The 16,257-nt window shown below is 42.8% G+C and overlaps 8 protein-coding genes across 8 annotated transcripts; 5 read left to right on the top strand and 3 right to left on the bottom strand.

The window, feature by feature from the left end:
• Positions 1-857: 857 nt before the first annotated feature.
• Positions 858-2,429, top strand: IL334_001926 (uncharacterized protein; the record flags this gene model as incomplete). Its single annotated transcript, XM_062933674.1, has 3 exons — positions 858-1,138; positions 1,332-1,974; positions 2,037-2,429. 3 exons carry the CDS (start codon positions 858-860, stop codon positions 2,427-2,429), a joined length of 1,317 nt encoding a protein of 438 aa, XP_062789725.1.
• A 79-nt stretch (positions 2,430-2,508) lies between these two features.
• On the bottom strand, positions 2,509-4,839 carry IL334_001925 (flap endonuclease 1; the record flags this gene model as incomplete). Its single annotated transcript, XM_062933673.1, has 12 exons — positions 2,509-2,710; positions 2,793-2,857; positions 3,029-3,433; positions 3,489-3,641; positions 3,702-3,752; positions 3,805-3,914; positions 3,969-4,032; positions 4,105-4,207; positions 4,293-4,370; positions 4,576-4,610; positions 4,691-4,752; positions 4,827-4,839. The coding sequence occupies 12 exons, from the start codon at positions 4,837-4,839 to the stop codon at positions 2,509-2,511; spliced, it is 1,341 nt and encodes a 446-aa protein (XP_062789724.1).
• Positions 4,840-5,215: 376 nt separating this feature from the next.
• Positions 5,216-6,174, top strand: IL334_001924 (uncharacterized protein; the record flags this gene model as incomplete). The annotated part of the gene is made up of 4 exons (XM_062933672.1): positions 5,216-5,239; positions 5,341-5,401; positions 5,583-5,638; positions 5,938-6,174. The coding sequence occupies 4 exons, from the start codon at positions 5,216-5,218 to the stop codon at positions 6,172-6,174; spliced, it is 378 nt and encodes a 125-aa protein (XP_062789723.1).
• Positions 6,175-6,642: 468 nt separating this feature from the next.
• IL334_001923 (uncharacterized protein) lies at positions 6,643-8,377 on the bottom strand (the record flags this gene model as incomplete). Its single annotated transcript, XM_062933671.1, has 8 exons — positions 6,643-6,725; positions 6,846-7,071; positions 7,167-7,440; positions 7,563-7,612; positions 7,669-7,725; positions 7,786-7,827; positions 8,000-8,161; positions 8,285-8,377. The coding sequence occupies 8 exons, from the start codon at positions 8,375-8,377 to the stop codon at positions 6,643-6,645; spliced, it is 987 nt and encodes a 328-aa protein (XP_062789722.1).
• Positions 8,378-9,286: 909 nt separating this feature from the next.
• IL334_001922 (uncharacterized protein) lies at positions 9,287-10,448 on the top strand (the record flags this gene model as incomplete). Its single annotated transcript, XM_062933670.1, has 6 exons — positions 9,287-9,326; positions 9,401-9,459; positions 9,534-9,638; positions 9,716-9,994; positions 10,070-10,222; positions 10,275-10,448. 6 exons carry the CDS (start codon positions 9,287-9,289, stop codon positions 10,446-10,448), a joined length of 810 nt encoding a protein of 269 aa, XP_062789721.1.
• A 24-nt stretch (positions 10,449-10,472) lies between these two features.
• IL334_001921 (uncharacterized protein) lies at positions 10,473-12,437 on the top strand (the record flags this gene model as incomplete). Its single annotated transcript, XM_062933669.1, has 4 exons — positions 10,473-10,574; positions 10,622-12,056; positions 12,114-12,355; positions 12,414-12,437. The coding sequence occupies 4 exons, from the start codon at positions 10,473-10,475 to the stop codon at positions 12,435-12,437; spliced, it is 1,803 nt and encodes a 600-aa protein (XP_062789720.1).
• A 1,324-nt stretch (positions 12,438-13,761) lies between these two features.
• IL334_001920 (uncharacterized protein) lies at positions 13,762-14,952 on the top strand (the record flags this gene model as incomplete). The annotated part of the gene is made up of 2 exons (XM_062933668.1): positions 13,762-14,733; positions 14,857-14,952. The coding sequence occupies 2 exons, from the start codon at positions 13,762-13,764 to the stop codon at positions 14,950-14,952; spliced, it is 1,068 nt and encodes a 355-aa protein (XP_062789719.1).
• A 225-nt stretch (positions 14,953-15,177) lies between these two features.
• Positions 15,178-16,230, bottom strand: IL334_001919 (uncharacterized protein; the record flags this gene model as incomplete). Its single annotated transcript, XM_062933667.1, has 5 exons — positions 15,178-15,282; positions 15,346-15,504; positions 15,599-15,911; positions 16,002-16,078; positions 16,156-16,230. 5 exons carry the CDS (start codon positions 16,228-16,230, stop codon positions 15,178-15,180), a joined length of 729 nt encoding a protein of 242 aa, XP_062789718.1.
• Between the last annotated feature and the right edge of the window lie 27 nt (positions 16,231-16,257).

Genomic DNA, 16,257 nt, shown 5'->3' with positions numbered 1-16,257 from the left:
GATGATAAGAGTTTATCTCTCGTTGACCTTTTTGGTTATATGTATGACAAGAAGTTATCTGACAACTAACTTGTTTCTTCTTTGGATGAATGTGATGTATATGTATATGATTTTTAAGTGATGGAAAATAATAATTTGTTATATTTCCAGGTGATTGACGAATGAATGATTTTTCGACTCATACAATTGAGGGGCGTGTAATATTAATTATAAATTCGAAAAAAAAAAAAAGTGGAGTACTGGTAATTTTCCCTTTTAAAATCATTGATTGTGCGGTGATCAGATTTAAAGAATTGCAGGACATCTCATTTGTTCAAACGCCTGTGCATGTATTTCACGGTCCAAGTCTGTCCAATAACAGTACCTACTGCCTCTAACCTTCTCGTTCCCCCACTGAAACCGCTTTCATCTCACTTCGGTCCGACATTTATTTCCTCTATTTTTCATTCTTCTTGACTCCTTTTCTTTTCTCCCCATTCATTTCATCATTTCGCTCCTGATTCGATCGAGATTCGTTTATATATAAATCTGATTACATAATCAAACATCAAAAAACCGCAAGCGCCAAATCCCGAAGTGTATAAAAGCTTGTTCCAGTGAGCCTAATGAGATGACTGCCGGATCTCGCACGCCTGATGATGGGGACCCCCTGATTGTGATCGTTTCGTGCCTGTACCAACCTTATTTGGTTCTGCAACTGAAAAAAGAAGAGTGCGAAATTCACTGTATATATATTGATGTTAACAGGTCTTTGTACTGAAGTATTTCAGATGTAATTCACTAATACTATCGTAGCATTCAAACATATCGAAAGTCTGAGCGCACAGCATAATCATATTGCTGAAATATCGTGAAAGATGTCTTCCGAATTTGTCAAAAGTTTAGAAGATAACTTGAAATCCGGGATTGAGAAATTGAAAGACAATGTGATTACACACGAAGGGGCCCTTTCTGAGCCCTCACGACCACGGTCGGATCCTGCGAATCAGGTCAAGTCCTTGAGGCACTTCTGTGATGGGTTGATTTACATCTCCGAAGGTCATTTTGGTCGTGTCTTTACATATCCATTACAGACTTATGTGTTTAAAGTGGTTAAAAATTTGGAAAGTGGCGAAAAACTGAGAGAAGAGTTCAAGTAGTGAGTCTATTTTTGACATTCGACCCACGATTGCAGGGGCTGCGACGGGGGAACGGGATGGGAACTGGACTTGAGTGTAGATGAAAGAGGGAATGAGGGGAATCGGGGACGGAACAGAGAGCCGTGAGGCAGAAGTGGCAGTGGCAAAGTCACGCAAAAGTTCTTATTCACTTATTGAAACTTGTTTTTCTAGTTACGAACAGGGTCATTCAGTTATTTCCAAGCTTCCGGTGTCCAAAAGTCGGTTTTATATACCCCGAGCTTATAATTTTCGCCCACCTTCACCGTTATCTGGCAGAATTGGAACTGGAAATGAGGCTGAAAAGGGGACCTTGAAACAAAGAAAACCAGAATCGATGTGGCCTGACCTGATCAATCCTATGATGGCGATAGAATTGATACCTTCTCTTCACCCAGTCATCGGTGAGGCGTATCAAGGTTTATTCTGGTCAAAGGAGCTCCAAGAGGCACAATCACAAACACAAAGACGATCACAATCACAAGGAAACGAATTGGAACCAAGAGGGAACAATATCAGATTATTAAGATTATATTTTGGAAGGGAAGACATACCTTCGAAAACAGAATATTTACATCCTGGAATCAAGTCTGATCCGCCTTTAGACATCTCTCGTTATACCCTTCTGTCTGATCACTTGAAAGAGAATTACGATTTGATATTACCTAGTATCAAAGAAGTTTGTAAGGGTATGGGAGAGGTGCTAGCTTTGTTGCATTGGAAAGTTGGGATAAACTGCAGAGATATAGAATTGGTCCTTGGTGGTTCAAATACTAGACCTCATGACGTCGCTCTTTACGCCATGGACTTCAATCAGGTACGCTCACCCGATTACTCCTATTTATCAGATCATCTATGCTGATGATATTGTGTAATTAGTGTGCACGATGGATAAAACCTAATGCCCTGAAAGAAATTAACGATCATTGTCTTTCTGGTGTCTTACAATCCGACTCTCATGATGTCGAGCTCCCTGCAGGCCTGACAATAGACGATTACAGCCATAATTCACTGTTGGAAGGATCTAGAAGATTGGCGAAATTGATCTACGGTCAAGAATTATATTATCCTCGACCACATCAAACGGTCCCGGACGATCACTTCAAGGCCAGCTACCGGATCACCGTTGAAGAGGTTTTAGCAGAATTCAGCGCCCTGAGTGTACAGCTTCAGGAAGCGATAAGAGACGCCGCGAGGGCGTTCTTTTATGAATACGAAAGACTAGATAAAGAAAAGATGGATCGAAAACATCATCTAGGGAGACTAATGTGATCCGTAATACGGGAACTTTGCATCATGATTATATTACATTGTTGTACATGCACAGTATGCAGATTTCGAATATATGTATCTACTTCTTTCCCTTCTTCTTGGCCCCACCTTTATCTTTATCATCACCTTTCCTCTTTCCACCAGCAGTGGGCTTTCCTGAAGATGGTTTAGTCGTGCTTGAATCTTTCGGCTTCACCGTGAAGAAACCATCCAGTCTACCTTGTTGTTTAGCCGCTAACATCTTGGTTAGTTTGGCTGCTCCCGCTCTAACTCTGTCCTCACTATTGCCGTTGGACCATATCAGCTTTATATCCTCAAGCCAGGACCTGCTTTGAAGAGCTGGTGTGACGATAGCAAACTCACTTGAACCCTTTATCTCGACACAAAAATTCTACTAATCCATCAGTATCAGGTGCTTTCCAATCGAGCTATCAAAGCAAGTAGCACCATCAGTATTTGTTCTCGGCCTAAAAAATCACCCTTGCTACTTCGCGATCGCGAGTACACGCTTCGCGTATGGTACAGGCACCTCCGAGATCTCACACGTGTCCAGGCTTTCCTTTTTTAGAAACCCGAAGAGTGAAAACGTCACAACTCACATCTAGATTATCACCTTTAACGACATCCGGCGTGATGAACAGTTGTTTCGCTTCTTCCCATGGCCAGTGTTCAGGTATAACCATACCCGAACTGGTAACCTTCTTCTTCTTCTTCGCTGGGCTTTTCTTTACCGGGCTACTTTGTAAAGGTACTTCTTCCCCATCGGAATTAACCATCATTCCGCCCCCACCTTCTTCACTTTCTCTATCTGAATCATCATCGTAATTTTGAGATGAAGCTATGACTTGGTTTTCCCTTTCTTTCTCTTCCATTTTGCCTCGAACGAAATCAACAACCCCTTTCAGCCCACCGTGTTCTCTTATGAGTTTTAAGGCGGTTTTGGGTCCAATTCCTTTGCACGGTTCAAGGTAATCACATCCAAGTAAAATACAGAGTTCGATGAACTGATGGAGATGGATCAGCTCCGAGATACCGACTTTCTGCCTCAAACAGACTCACGCGGTCCATACTCATATCCAGATCTTGTAAAGCTACGTCCAGATTTATCTCTGAAATAGGCATCTTCTTCGCTTCTGAGAAAGTGAGATGTCGAAGAAGTATCGGCGAGTGGAATGTCAAAGTATCCATATCCTCGGATCCTGCCGCATATACCTGTCGAATGAGATTAGCTATAGCTGCGTACGTGTCTAGTCGTGATAGAGAACAGCTCACCTTTCCTGCCCTCGCAAGTTCGGCACATTGAGCTTCAGCCTCTCCTGGTGCCTGTTACATACATGTCAGCTGAGGCAATCACTGCTTCTTTCAGTTGACTTACAGTCACCACTGGAATACCCATTAACGCTAACAACTTCTTACATTCTTCATTGTGCTCTTTCGTCACCCGAACTTGTCTTCTAGCGAGTTTATCAATATCCTCAGCAGTACCTAAACATGTCATCAGCTTCCAAGGTCAAGTCGACTGCAGCTGAGTTCACATACCTGTTTCTCGAGCTTCTTCTTCACCTTCTTTGGCTTCTTCTCTTCTTGCAAATCGTTTCGCGAGCTGTCCAAGAAGTCCAGAAATCCCGTCAGTGCCTGACGACAAATTGTAGACGGAGGGAAGGAAGATACTTACGACAGTACCTTTCAATTCGGGTGGTTTACCATCGAATATGTAACACGGTTTTATACCGTGATCTACCATTCGTATTGTTCGATAGAAGAAACCCATCAGATGACTGTGCAACATATATCAGCTGACAGTATATAATGACCGATCATTGTGGATCGTCATTCATTATAGATAGAAAGTGCGATACTTACCTCGTCACATCACCACTTTCATTCATTAACATCTGACCATCTTGTTGTCTTACAGCGATTAGGAACTGGTAGATCGACCTAATAGGAGAGCGGGTGTGATTAGAACCAACTAAGCGACCAGAATATGTAGCAGGCCAAGCATTGTCTTCAAATGAGATGGCTAAGTGTATTGTGAGGAGGAAGAGGTGCAGCTTGAGTGAAAGAGGGGAAGGTGGGAATTAAGAAGGTAAGAAGGATGAAAGGTATTTCTTTCTGAGAGAAGGAAGCAGTGGTACCGACTCACATAGAAGCGTCAATGGCTACTTTTCTACCGAATAGCTATTTCACCACAGTCAGCTGAGTGGCATCGTTCTTGGACGAAAAGGCAGCTGGTAGTAAGAACGAGAAAGACGACTTACAGTCTTCATCTCGTGATCTTTCATACATCTCGGAGCATGTTCGCTCAAAAGAGCTGTTAACCCTGTGTGATTGGTCGTGTCAGCTTACAAGAACGTATGCGTGTTTATGAAATGATTCTTGCGGCGTAAAGCTCACCTTTGATACCCATCTTCGTCCAAGGTTTGACTGTGCTTAGTACTGCGAAGAAAGAGGAAGAGGAATATAAAGCGAGGAAGAGGTTGATTTAATGGTTGACGTGACGATGAACATTTCGAACATTGAATGGCTGATCATCATCGGTAAACGCGTCCAGATAGGCGGACATCACCGCCGTTTTCTCCTTCCAGACAGTAGGCACACGCAGAAGGATTTCGGCCGTCAAACTTTTGTTTTTAGGCATGCCATTGATGAAGACAGCCGTTTGTTCCGTTCCTTCACTCCTTTCGCTTTCGGTTGTAAACCAACCTCTTCCTATAGTTATTCCACAACAAGAAAAGAAATACTCCAGTCAATACTCACCACTCACTACTCTAAAATCAGCAAAAATGGCTTCCATCCTCCGTCTCTCTGTGCGTATCATTTCTATCAACATAGTGACCCTGAGAAGAAGAACAGGAAAAGGAGAAATTAGAGAGGGAAAGAGCTAATCCAAGTTTTTCATCCGGTATAGGTTCAACGAGCTGCTCCTTCTTTCATGGCTCGGTCTTTCTCCGTATCGGCTGTCAAGATGGGTGAGTTATTCAGATGCTCTATTGGGATGTTGCTGGTCGAGTGATGCAAGGCGGTGTATGCGGCTGGCAGGAAGTTGAAGAAGTGACATGAGCTCTTGTCGAATATCAATGGGGAATTTAGCCAATGAACATAAAGTCATCCGTTACATAAATGCTGATCTTCTTTTGTCTTGATATACAGATCTCGTCCAAGACCTTTACGTCAACCAACTCAAATCCTACAAGCCTGCTGCTAAGGTGAGTATCGGAAGACTACAATACTATCATCTCTTTTCACCCTGCATAGTGTTCTTTGGTCTTTTACTTAACGGATTCCTTCGTCAATTTATTCCTGCTGCTTTATTCTTTTACCTTATCCGTTTGTTAGAAGTATTATTCTGTCATGATACTGCACGCCTCAGTCCGTACTCATCAATATGATCTCACAACCTTTCACTATCAAACCCGCATCTCATCACGTATGCAGCTTACGCATCATATGCTGTGATAATTGGGTTCATAATCGATCTACTTGCTAATATCCAATATTCACTCAGTCTGCCGATGCCCACGTCGGTGTAGTCAAATCATTCAACGCCCCTAAGCCACCAACTGCCCCAACTCTCCCTTCAGACCTCGCTGCCGAATTATCCAAATTCGACGCTGAGGAACCTACCATCGGTGGATCAACTAAAGCTTCAGCTACCACCGCTTCTTCCACCGAAGGAGAAAGCGCTGATGACTATTTGAAGTTCCTCGAAAAGGATTTACCTAAAGCTGATGCCCATCATTAGAATCAGATAGATCAATAAGGAGTAGGAAGGTCAATAGAGTGGGAGAAAAATGGTGTGGAAAATCTGTTGGAGATATAGGGTGGATGCATTGAATTTGATCAGGAATTCTTGTATTCCGTCTGGTCCGGCTTGAATTATTTGATATACTAATTTTGCAATATGTTTCACTTCTGCAATCGACTAGACACTGCCAAATAATAACAGCTGCTGTCTGGTGTCATTTTGTTGACAAATACTAAATCTGCAAACCAATTTCGATATCGATCTCATTAATGTAGTCAAGATATCGAAGAACGAGCTCCCTCTCGATCGATCGATGCGTGAGGATGGTAGTGCAACAAAATAATCTATACCAAAAAAACCTAGAGATGATGCAATTGGCTTATATGATGTGTATAGTGTTCACAAATGTTACGCCGATTGTCCTATATATCTGTAGTATGAGCACCTCTAACTATACCAAATAGATCAGTCTTCCTCAATGTCTCCCTTGGCAGCTCTTCTTTCTTTTCTCTCTTTGCCTTTTGCCCGTGCATCCTCAACTGCTTTATCTGTACATAGTTGTCAGCGTGCGAATTATCACTCACCGCGATCATTCAGAGTCAACAGGGCAATGAGTAAATTGAATGAGGTGATCCCATCTTATATAATAGCATGGGGACATGACTTACTTGCTAGACCACTCTCTCCTAATGCTTTGAAAAGCTGGAACACTACAGGTAAAAGATTATTCCTTCTCAGTGTATTTTCCATTTGACCTCTTTTCGTTTTATTCAGTTCGTGTTCTAGTTGATCTTGAATCTGGTATTTCTCTTGAGCAGGTGTTGAAGGATCGTTCAGTAATCTTTGAAGTCTAGGTAGGGGTGTCGAGCGAATACATAAGAGGTTGAACATCAACTGTTGCAGCGAAAACGTCAGTTCGTAATATTTATCATTCATTCAGCTTCTAGATCCAGATCCGGACAAAGTGATCAATGCGGTATTGCACTCACAGATCCAGATGGATAAGTCCCAATTCTACCTTCGATAGTTTCCCTCGCATTTTCCAACCAATCACCTTCTATCGGAGCATGCATGATTGGATTTTTCCTTAAACCATCTAGTTCATATAATATCCCATTGACAGGTAAGTAAGCTATAAAATGATATGCGTCTTCTTTTTCTCTTTCGGGGAACGCAGATGGATCCATTGAAAATGGTGATGACTTCGAGAACGAATTATGAACTTCTCGGATTGTGGGTGATGAAGAGACGAGATATCCTATGCTAATCAAGGAGGGGTTTTGTCAGATAAGACGACAAGGAGAATTGGATGAGAATGAGGAAGAAGTCCATAAAATGAGACGACTATCAAGGTTATGGAAGATTGCGTGGATTGGAATACTCACTCTGACGATTCCATCCCGGTTCCGAATTCTCTCAGATTGCCTAACTCTTCCTGGAACCGAGCATCATCAGCTATACTCCGTCTCGATGTTGGTATCCACCACTCACACCAAGCTCTATTGACTCGCCATCAAATTGTGAAGGTTCTGGTTGGATGTTCATTACCTGTACCCATGATCAGCTTCAGTTTCATCGTGCAAAAAGAAGGAAGGACGGCAAGCTTACAGCGTTAAGAGCGGCTACTGTTCCACAAGAATTGTTTATGACCTATCACTCGTGTGTTGTGATCAGCTTAAGATTGGCTTGACAGTTTCTGGCTCTTCAGTGTTCATTATCTCGACATGCTTCAACTTCCATTTTATCGACAATTGACTATTTCGGCGGTCTACTCCTCCTTCCTTGCCCTTCTGTCTCCACAGAAACAGCTCATCGTACTCACTTGGTTAGCAAACCACACTCCATTATCTAAGGGATCAACCTCTACTCCACTACTTCCTTCCGCATCATTTGCTGAAGGTTCGACATACTTGAATAAGAATATTAATGCGTGGATAGGTTTTAGAGTCGATAACGTCGCTTCGTCAAGTGAATATAAATCGTCCTACATGCAGCTCCGTCAGCTTCCAGAGGGCGCTTTATATACGGGACAGCCAGATCGAGTTTTCAAGCTTCGGCCTATTATCATGAAAGTAGATTGAAACAGTATGAAGTAAAGTAAGCTCACTACTTGTAAACCTTTGACACCTAAGTCTTTCAATAATTGAGTGAAGACCTGTGGATCAGATTCGGTCAATGACCAGCCTGAGGGATCGTCCATTTTTCACGCAAAGCTGATTGCGATGTATATGAGAAGATATTTCGGGATGACAGTGGATTGGAATGCCTCAAGATGTTGTGCTGGGACTATTGCAATACACAATGAGTTGAAGAGATATTACCAGTACACAAACATTTACAACTTTCTGCAATAGCACGCGCGTGGCGCCCCGGTGAAATTGAACAAATTCGCCACTTGAACATTGGCCAATTTTCATACTGCGTGCGACTTACGGATAAGCTGACTGTGTGGCTCTTTACGATCATCATTCACTTCTCTCACTCTATGTGAACGGTCACTCTCGGATCTGAGATTCGTGCTTTCGTGATGACAGAAACGAGCATACCATCGCCAAATATGGGATATAACAGGGGAAAAAGGCATTTAAGCCGATGTGACTTCATCCTGAATCTGCACCAAAGTGACAGTCGAGCCTTCCTAATCTCTCAGTCTGACAGAAGATACACTATCCAATATCGAATCGTATGCTCACTGGAACCGCATTGATGTGCCGTCTTTGTGTAGCAAAATGAACGATTAGGAAGCGAATAACCGCCACTGGGACAAAGACTATAAAACGTCATAGCTGATGAAATATAACCCTAATTTGTATTTTTCATTATTTATCCCGACATCAGGTCTTACCACGTTACGCGTGATCGTTTTGGCCCTTTCCTTACAACTGCAGTGGTTATTCGCATATCATATTTAAACCCTCTTCTATGAGAAACGTCAATAACTACCAGCAGGATACAAAACCATCATAGAAAGGCTCGGATTGTATATCTCTCGCATCTACCAATCTCTCAATAGAATCACCTATCAGGATTGGCTTTCACCTCCTCTCCCATTCTTACGATTTGAACGAATAGTCGATTAATCTTTCTCCCTCATTCCCCAAATATCAAGATGAACGCGGCTCAGCTGCTCCAAGATTCCTTGTCTCCCAGTATGTTTATGTTGCCGCTCTCCTCCCTTGTTTCTGCTCACGAGTTTGACTGACATTTGCATTTGCGCATACAGATCAGGCAGCGAGAGAGTCAGCTACACAACAATTAGAAGTGGCCGCTAGGGATAACTTCGTGAGTCTCCATTATAATTCACCTTCCTATTTAAGAGAAACTCGAAAAGGACGGAAGCTGACGATAAGTTATAGCATGGCTACCTTCATACGCTCGCTGCCGAATTGGCAAATGAACAACAAGGAATGGATGTTCGTTATGCAGCTGGTTTAGCTTTCAAAAACGCAATTGCCGCTCGTGTGAGTATGACTTTTATCGTATTGTACAAGCTATTCTATAAATGGATCATGCTGATTTGGTCTTTCCCGAACGTTAGGATGCTGTGAATCAGCCTGTATTGACGGAACGATGGCTCGCTTTACCCGACAACGCAACTGCACCACTGAAACAATCAGTGCTCTCGACTCTTGGTTCATCGCAACATCGTGCAGGTGCAGTTGCAGCTACCTGTGTATCAGCAATTGCCGCTATTGAACTCCCAGTAAATAAATGGTCAGAATTGATTCCTTCTTTATTGGAATTCGTAGGAAATCAGGAGAATGTAGGATTAAGAGTATCTACATTACAAGCCGTCGGTTTCATCTGTGAAGTTATCGTGAGTGTCGGAACCACTTCTGACTGTGCTTCACGATCAATGATGCCATGTCTGAACTGACTTATCTCTATCCAGCAACCCGAAATTCTTTCCGCACGATCAAACGAAATCCTCACTGCCGTCGTACAAGGTGCACGAAAGGAAGAACCAAGCCATGAAGTACAACACGCCGCTATTCAAGCTTTACTCAATTCATTAGAGTTTATCAGAGATAACTTTGAGCGAGAGGTGAGTATTCAGAAAAAGGCACTCTCAACAAATCAACTGACGGTTTTTGTAGGGCGAGCGAAACTACATCATGCAAGTTGTGTGCGAAGCTACTCAAAGTCCATCTGTAACAGTTCAAGTTGGTGCCTTCGAGTGTCTCGTTAGAATCATGCATTTGTACTACGAGAAGATGGATTTCTACATGGAACGAGCCTTGTTCGGAGTAAGTCTCAATCGAGGTGGATAATAGCTGACAATGTAGTTGACCATAATGGGTATGAAACACCCCGAAGAACCTGTCGCTCTTCAAGCAATCGAGTTTTGGAGTACAGTATGTGAGGAGGAGATAGATTTATCGCAAGCGGCTATGGAAGTGAGTAAGACATTTGATCGGTCGGTTACAGTGCTAATCTTTGGCAGGCAACCGAATATGGAGAACATGTTGTCTACAATTCAAAGGGGTTTGCCAAAGCTGCTCTACCTGATATCCTTCCTGTTCTTCTCGAACTCCTGTGTCAACAAAACGAGGATGATGATGAAGACGATTGGACCAAGTCTATGGCTGCTGGATGTTGTTTAGAACTACTCGCCAACAACGTCGGAAACGCCATTGTTCAACCTGTAGTCCCATTCGTAGAAGCTGGTATCACCCAAGCCGATTGGCAACGTCGAGAAGCTGCTGTCATGGCTTTCGGATCAATACTTGATGGTCCTGATGCCGACGTTCTCGCTCCTCTTGTCACTCAAGCTCTTGGCGCTCTTATCGGAATGATGCAATCAGACCCCAGTTTGCAAGTACGAGACACTGTAGCATGGACTCTCAGCAAAATCTGCGAGAACATGCTCGAGATCATCGACCCCGCCGTTCACCTTCGAAACCTCATTACTGCTTTAGTCATCGGTCTCAACGCTTCACCTCGAACATGTAACAGCTGTTGTCTCGCTCTCAACAGTCTTGTATCTCAGCTGTCATTCAGCGCTGACATGCTCGGGGAAGATCTGGCAACCTCTGCTATGTCAGAATACTATTCTGGCATTTTGAAAGAGTTGATGCCCATTGCCGAACGACCTGCCAACCATGCCAACAGTCGAAGTGCAGCTTACCAAACTATCTCAGTCTTCCTCGGTGCATCTGCCAACGACACTCTTCCAGTAGTACAAGAAGTTGCGGTCGCGATGCTCGCAAGGCAAGAAGCACTTTTGGGAATGCAAAATCAATTGGTCGGAATGGATGATCGAAATAACTGGAACGACATGCAAATCAACGTTTGTGTAGTCATCCAAAGCTTTATTCGACGATCGCCTTCGATGGCAGCTCCTTTTGCCGACCGAATCATGACCAACCTCCTTGGTTTGATCTCAGCTTCTGGTAAACATGCTGGTGTATTAGAAGATGCTTTTGCGACTGTTGGTGCTTTAGCAGGTGCTCTCGAAGCTGGATTCAACAAGTATATGGAAGCTTTCACCCCTTTCCTCTTCACTGCTCTCGGGTCATTTGAAGATTGGCAAGTCGCTCAAGCTGCCGTTTATGTCGGAAGTGATGTTGCTCGAGCTATCAACGAAGGTTTGACGCCGTACGCCGAGAGATTGATGGTTTCCCTTATCGATCTCCTCCGAAGTCCTATGGTTCAAAGACAGGTCAAACCAAATGCCATCACTACCATTGGTGAAGTAGCCTTAGCAATTGGAGGTGGATTCAGACCATATCTTGATACTACCATGACCATCCTCAGTCAAGCTGGTTCAACATCTGCTGCTCCTGGTGACGAGGCCATGATAGATTTCGTACAAAGTATGCGAGAATCAATCGTGGACGCTTTCATCGGTATCATGAATGGTATCAAAGACACCGACGGTAAGTAGCCCCTAAGTTCCACTGCAAAAGCACACCTGACTTGACTTGAAATTCTAGCTGGGGCTATGCAACCTTATGTGTCAGGTATCATGGGCTTCCTAAAGACATGCTGGGCAGACGAGGACCGAACTGATTCGTTCAGTATCGCTTCGCTTGGTCTCATTGGTGACTTCGGAGAAGCATACAAGAGTACAGTCCGAGATGACCTCTTACAAGATTGGGTTCAACAGGCTGTATCCTGGGGCAGAACAAGATCAGGTAATAAGCAAGCTAAGACCAACGCTGCTTACGCCCAACAAGTGAGTGCAATTAGTCCATTATAAGAAATTGAACATCATTTGCTGACATTTGATATAGGCAATCAAAAACGCTTCAAAATAATAATTCATCCAGCTCTCCCGAATTTTCCACTATCAAATCATCAATTTCTCAATCCCCATTATTCTTAAATCACATTGCATAGGTCTCGGATCAGTATCATCAACATACAAAAACAACATCTTGCCGCGCTCTGTCGTCCAAGGACGATAATATTTATAATATCAAATAATTCCGCCGCAGAAGTTTTTCTCTAGCATTTATCCCATCTTTCTACTTGCATAGTACAATGTCTCCTTCTTTAGACTTCTTCCGATCAATATGGAATATCATCTCTTCGGGTCCTCTTTGATTTTTCCATTTTTTTTATCCTTTCATTTCAGTCTCATATTTTCTGCGATTACGTTTTGGTAAGTAGAAGCTTTTGAAATTCGAATATCAGTCCTTTTTCTTTCTCCATATTACATATATATTTATGTGTACCCAGGCTTAGCCAGTTGGTTTGTGATGAATGAGATGAAAAGATTATGTAGATGATGAGTAAGATTAGTTCAGATAAGTATGGAGGTGGTCCAGAGGGGGGCTGTATGCGAGATGCATAAAATGAACACTTCTAATTATATGTGTGCACTTGGGATTGAGCTGAATTCTAGGCGACTTTAGTGTACAGCGCTTAAGGCAGGCACTATCAATGCGTTGTCTGACCTTTAAGTGCATCAGGAGAAGCATTTACAGTAAAACAGGCATCATCGTCCTCACTGGCACTTGATCAAAGCGACATTGCATATTTCTGTATGTTGGTTGTCATGTTTGATGAATTGATACAAGGGGAAGAAGGAGTACAGTATAACAGGTACATTGACAGTGCGAGGGCGAATAAGGAGGGATTGTACCTTTTTGGCCTTTGATTGTGACCTCAGATTTGATCCGACTCATACGATACTCATACAGTATGACTCATAGGCGCGTATCGAGTTGTTGAGCAAGGGTCGAGGTCAGAGGTAGATAGATATCCACCAGGTCTTAACTGTTTTGAACACTGTAGAAGGGCATGTTTGTTGCTTTCCCGCACACGCATTCCGTTTCCAAGGTAAAAAGAAGCAGGAAAACTCTGAGGGAGATTCTTGTCTTCTTTAAATATTTCGACCTGTATAGCTACTTGTGATACAGGTGAGATAACGAAACAACGTAACCCATAACAATCAACATGGCAGTGTTCTTATTCGCTAGGAGATTTTCTCTCTGTTTGATCTCTCACTAGAAACCTGTCAACCGAGATCATTCGCTTTGTTGTTTTTCCAGACCGAAGAAACCTTCTTTCCTTTGACTTGATAGAACTTGCTTGTAGTTTTTTTTGTCGAGGTAGTGAAGAACCTAGTTAGTCTAAATGGAAGATCCACCTTCTCCTCGGGAGGAGGTATCACCTTCACCAATCAAAAGACCTCGCATCAAAGATCGAGGTAACACGCCCCTGGAAACTCTCAAGACTACTAGTCAATCACCTGTTTCGACTGATCCTCAAACAACGATAATATCGGACGCTGAATCACAGACGCCAAAGACGTATATCCACACCCAAATCCATAGTCCCCATCATGGGATCGCGACTGATCAAGGAGAATCTTATTGGCAAAGATCGTACTGGAGCAATCCGTATCCGTATCCTCAGTCTCAACCTCAACCTTACTACCGATATCCCATACCGTCAGCCCAGACCAATCAACCAATATTACCTCAGCAGAGTCATCTGATGAGCTTTCGTTCAATCCCCCATTCATCTGCGTCTCTTTCATATTCCCTCTCAAGTGGATATTCCGCCGCTCATCTTCCATCAACGAGACCACCTACACCATCGACGCCACAGGGTAAATCCACGATGAAGACCGGGTATCATCAGCCTTCTTCAGCTACTGCATCATCTACCACTCCAATACCAGCTCCTTCTTCCTATATCCATCGTATGTTACCTTCCCGTATACCTCATCTTTCACATCCGCAACAGCAACAGCAACAGCAACATCCACCACCACCATCTTCGGCACCACAACGGAACTCACCATCCACATACCCCGAGGCTGCTCAATCGGCAGTCAACACAATTCAGACCTTAAACTCTCGTCAGCGCAACTCCCTTTCCCCGCCACTTCGATCTATACCAACCACCACAACAGAGCACGGATCTCCTGAACCAGAACCCAGAGTGACAGTGACGGGGAAAGGGAAAGGGAAAGGGAAAGGTAAACATAAAGGTATACCTGGACCAAAAGCTAGAATATCACATGAAGCTAAAGTGATCATCGCAGAACATATAATATCAAAAGGTGTGACAACGGCGAATTTGGACGAATTAGCTCAGACTGTGAGTTCAGAACGACTCCTTCAATCCACACCTTCTGGTCAAAAGGAGATGATTCATCTCACGTGAATTGAAGAAGGAAAATTTCTAACTGATCGATATACATGTTTGACTTGATGATTCCAGACAGGCTTGACGAAACAACAGATAAAATCACAATTAGTAGATAATCGTCAGAACGTCAGAAGACAACTCAATGAGTTTGTAAGGGGATTGCAATAACATTTTCGTGGTTTAAGCATTCTCAACCACATGTATACAACAGGTTAGTAGCGTAAATATCAATGTACCGACCTGATAATAGCGATAGCGATCTAGCGTCTTCCCTACGGATTGCATACTATAATGTATGTTGAGTTCTTGTGTGGATTGTTCTTGTTCAATACTATGTGAGTTGACTTTCTGGGCAAAGACAACAAAGAAATAGCACAGGGTTCTGCATGCTTTTTAATCTCTCTCGTCATCTGAATCATCTTTTCCTTCTCTTTGAGAAGGCAATAAACCAGATTGTTGACCTATTAATCCCTTTTCTCTTCTTCTCTTTACGTCCCACTATCACACGCATGGCAACATAAGTCAGCTGTGGATGAGAAAAGATGGAAGATAGAGACGCACGTTATGTACTCTAGCGAAGTTTACTTCCATGACAGTCACTTGTTCTCTCAAGAACTCCAAGTCTTCTACAGTCTCTTCGTGAGATTTCTTAGCTGTTGATAGTTTTGACGTTAACAGATCGATAGCTTCTTGCAATGGATACATTAACATGATATTTGCCTATCAGTCAGTCGATATGCGTCAGCATGATACCAATTAGCGAGTTGAGAAGGTTAAATGTTGAAACAGGAGGATAAGAAATGGTATAACTTACACCCAACCATAATCCAACTTCACCATTCTCATTAATTTCAGCTTCAGCATAAAGGGTATCATTCAATTCAAATAAGGTTTTCATCGCTTCTTCTTTCTTTCCTTTTGTACCATCATCATCATCATCTTCTTCTAAATCATCTAGATCATCTTCATCATCACTCAATTTCTCTTCTTCGACTTCTTCACCTAAACTCTTCTTCCTTCTTATTTGTAAAAAATTGACCACTTGTAAAGTCTGCTCCATATCAGGTATTTTACCTAATAAAGCTTTACGTCTTTGCTGTAATGATATTTCCATATATCGGTATTTGCTACGATAAGATGAGATATCAGTATCAAAGAATCTCAAATATTGAGAAAACGGTCATGGGATGGGTTGACTGATCGAAAAGTCCACTCACGCCGTAGTCTCTTCAAACTTCTTCATGACACTTTGAATCTCACCATCTTTACCTCCAACATAATCCTCGACATCAGCCTATACAAAGAGTTGTCTTTAGCTAACAGCTCGTTCTCATTCACCGTTGCGCGTGATCTGGTAGCTTGAGTACTCACTACGAAAGGAGCTTTGGGAATTCCTCGAGGATTAGTCTCCATTTGTCCTTTTGAAGAGGAAGCTGCAGTTGCCATGTTTGCCAGTTCCTGTGTCCGTCTTCT

This window comes from Kwoniella shivajii, chromosome 2 (genome assembly GCF_035658355.1).
Source record: "Kwoniella shivajii chromosome 2, complete sequence".
Taxonomy (NCBI): Eukaryota; Fungi; Basidiomycota; class Tremellomycetes; order Tremellales; family Cryptococcaceae; genus Kwoniella; species Kwoniella shivajii.
Note: the sequence above shows the minus strand (reverse complement) of the source record. Positions and strands in the feature narration are given on the sequence as shown.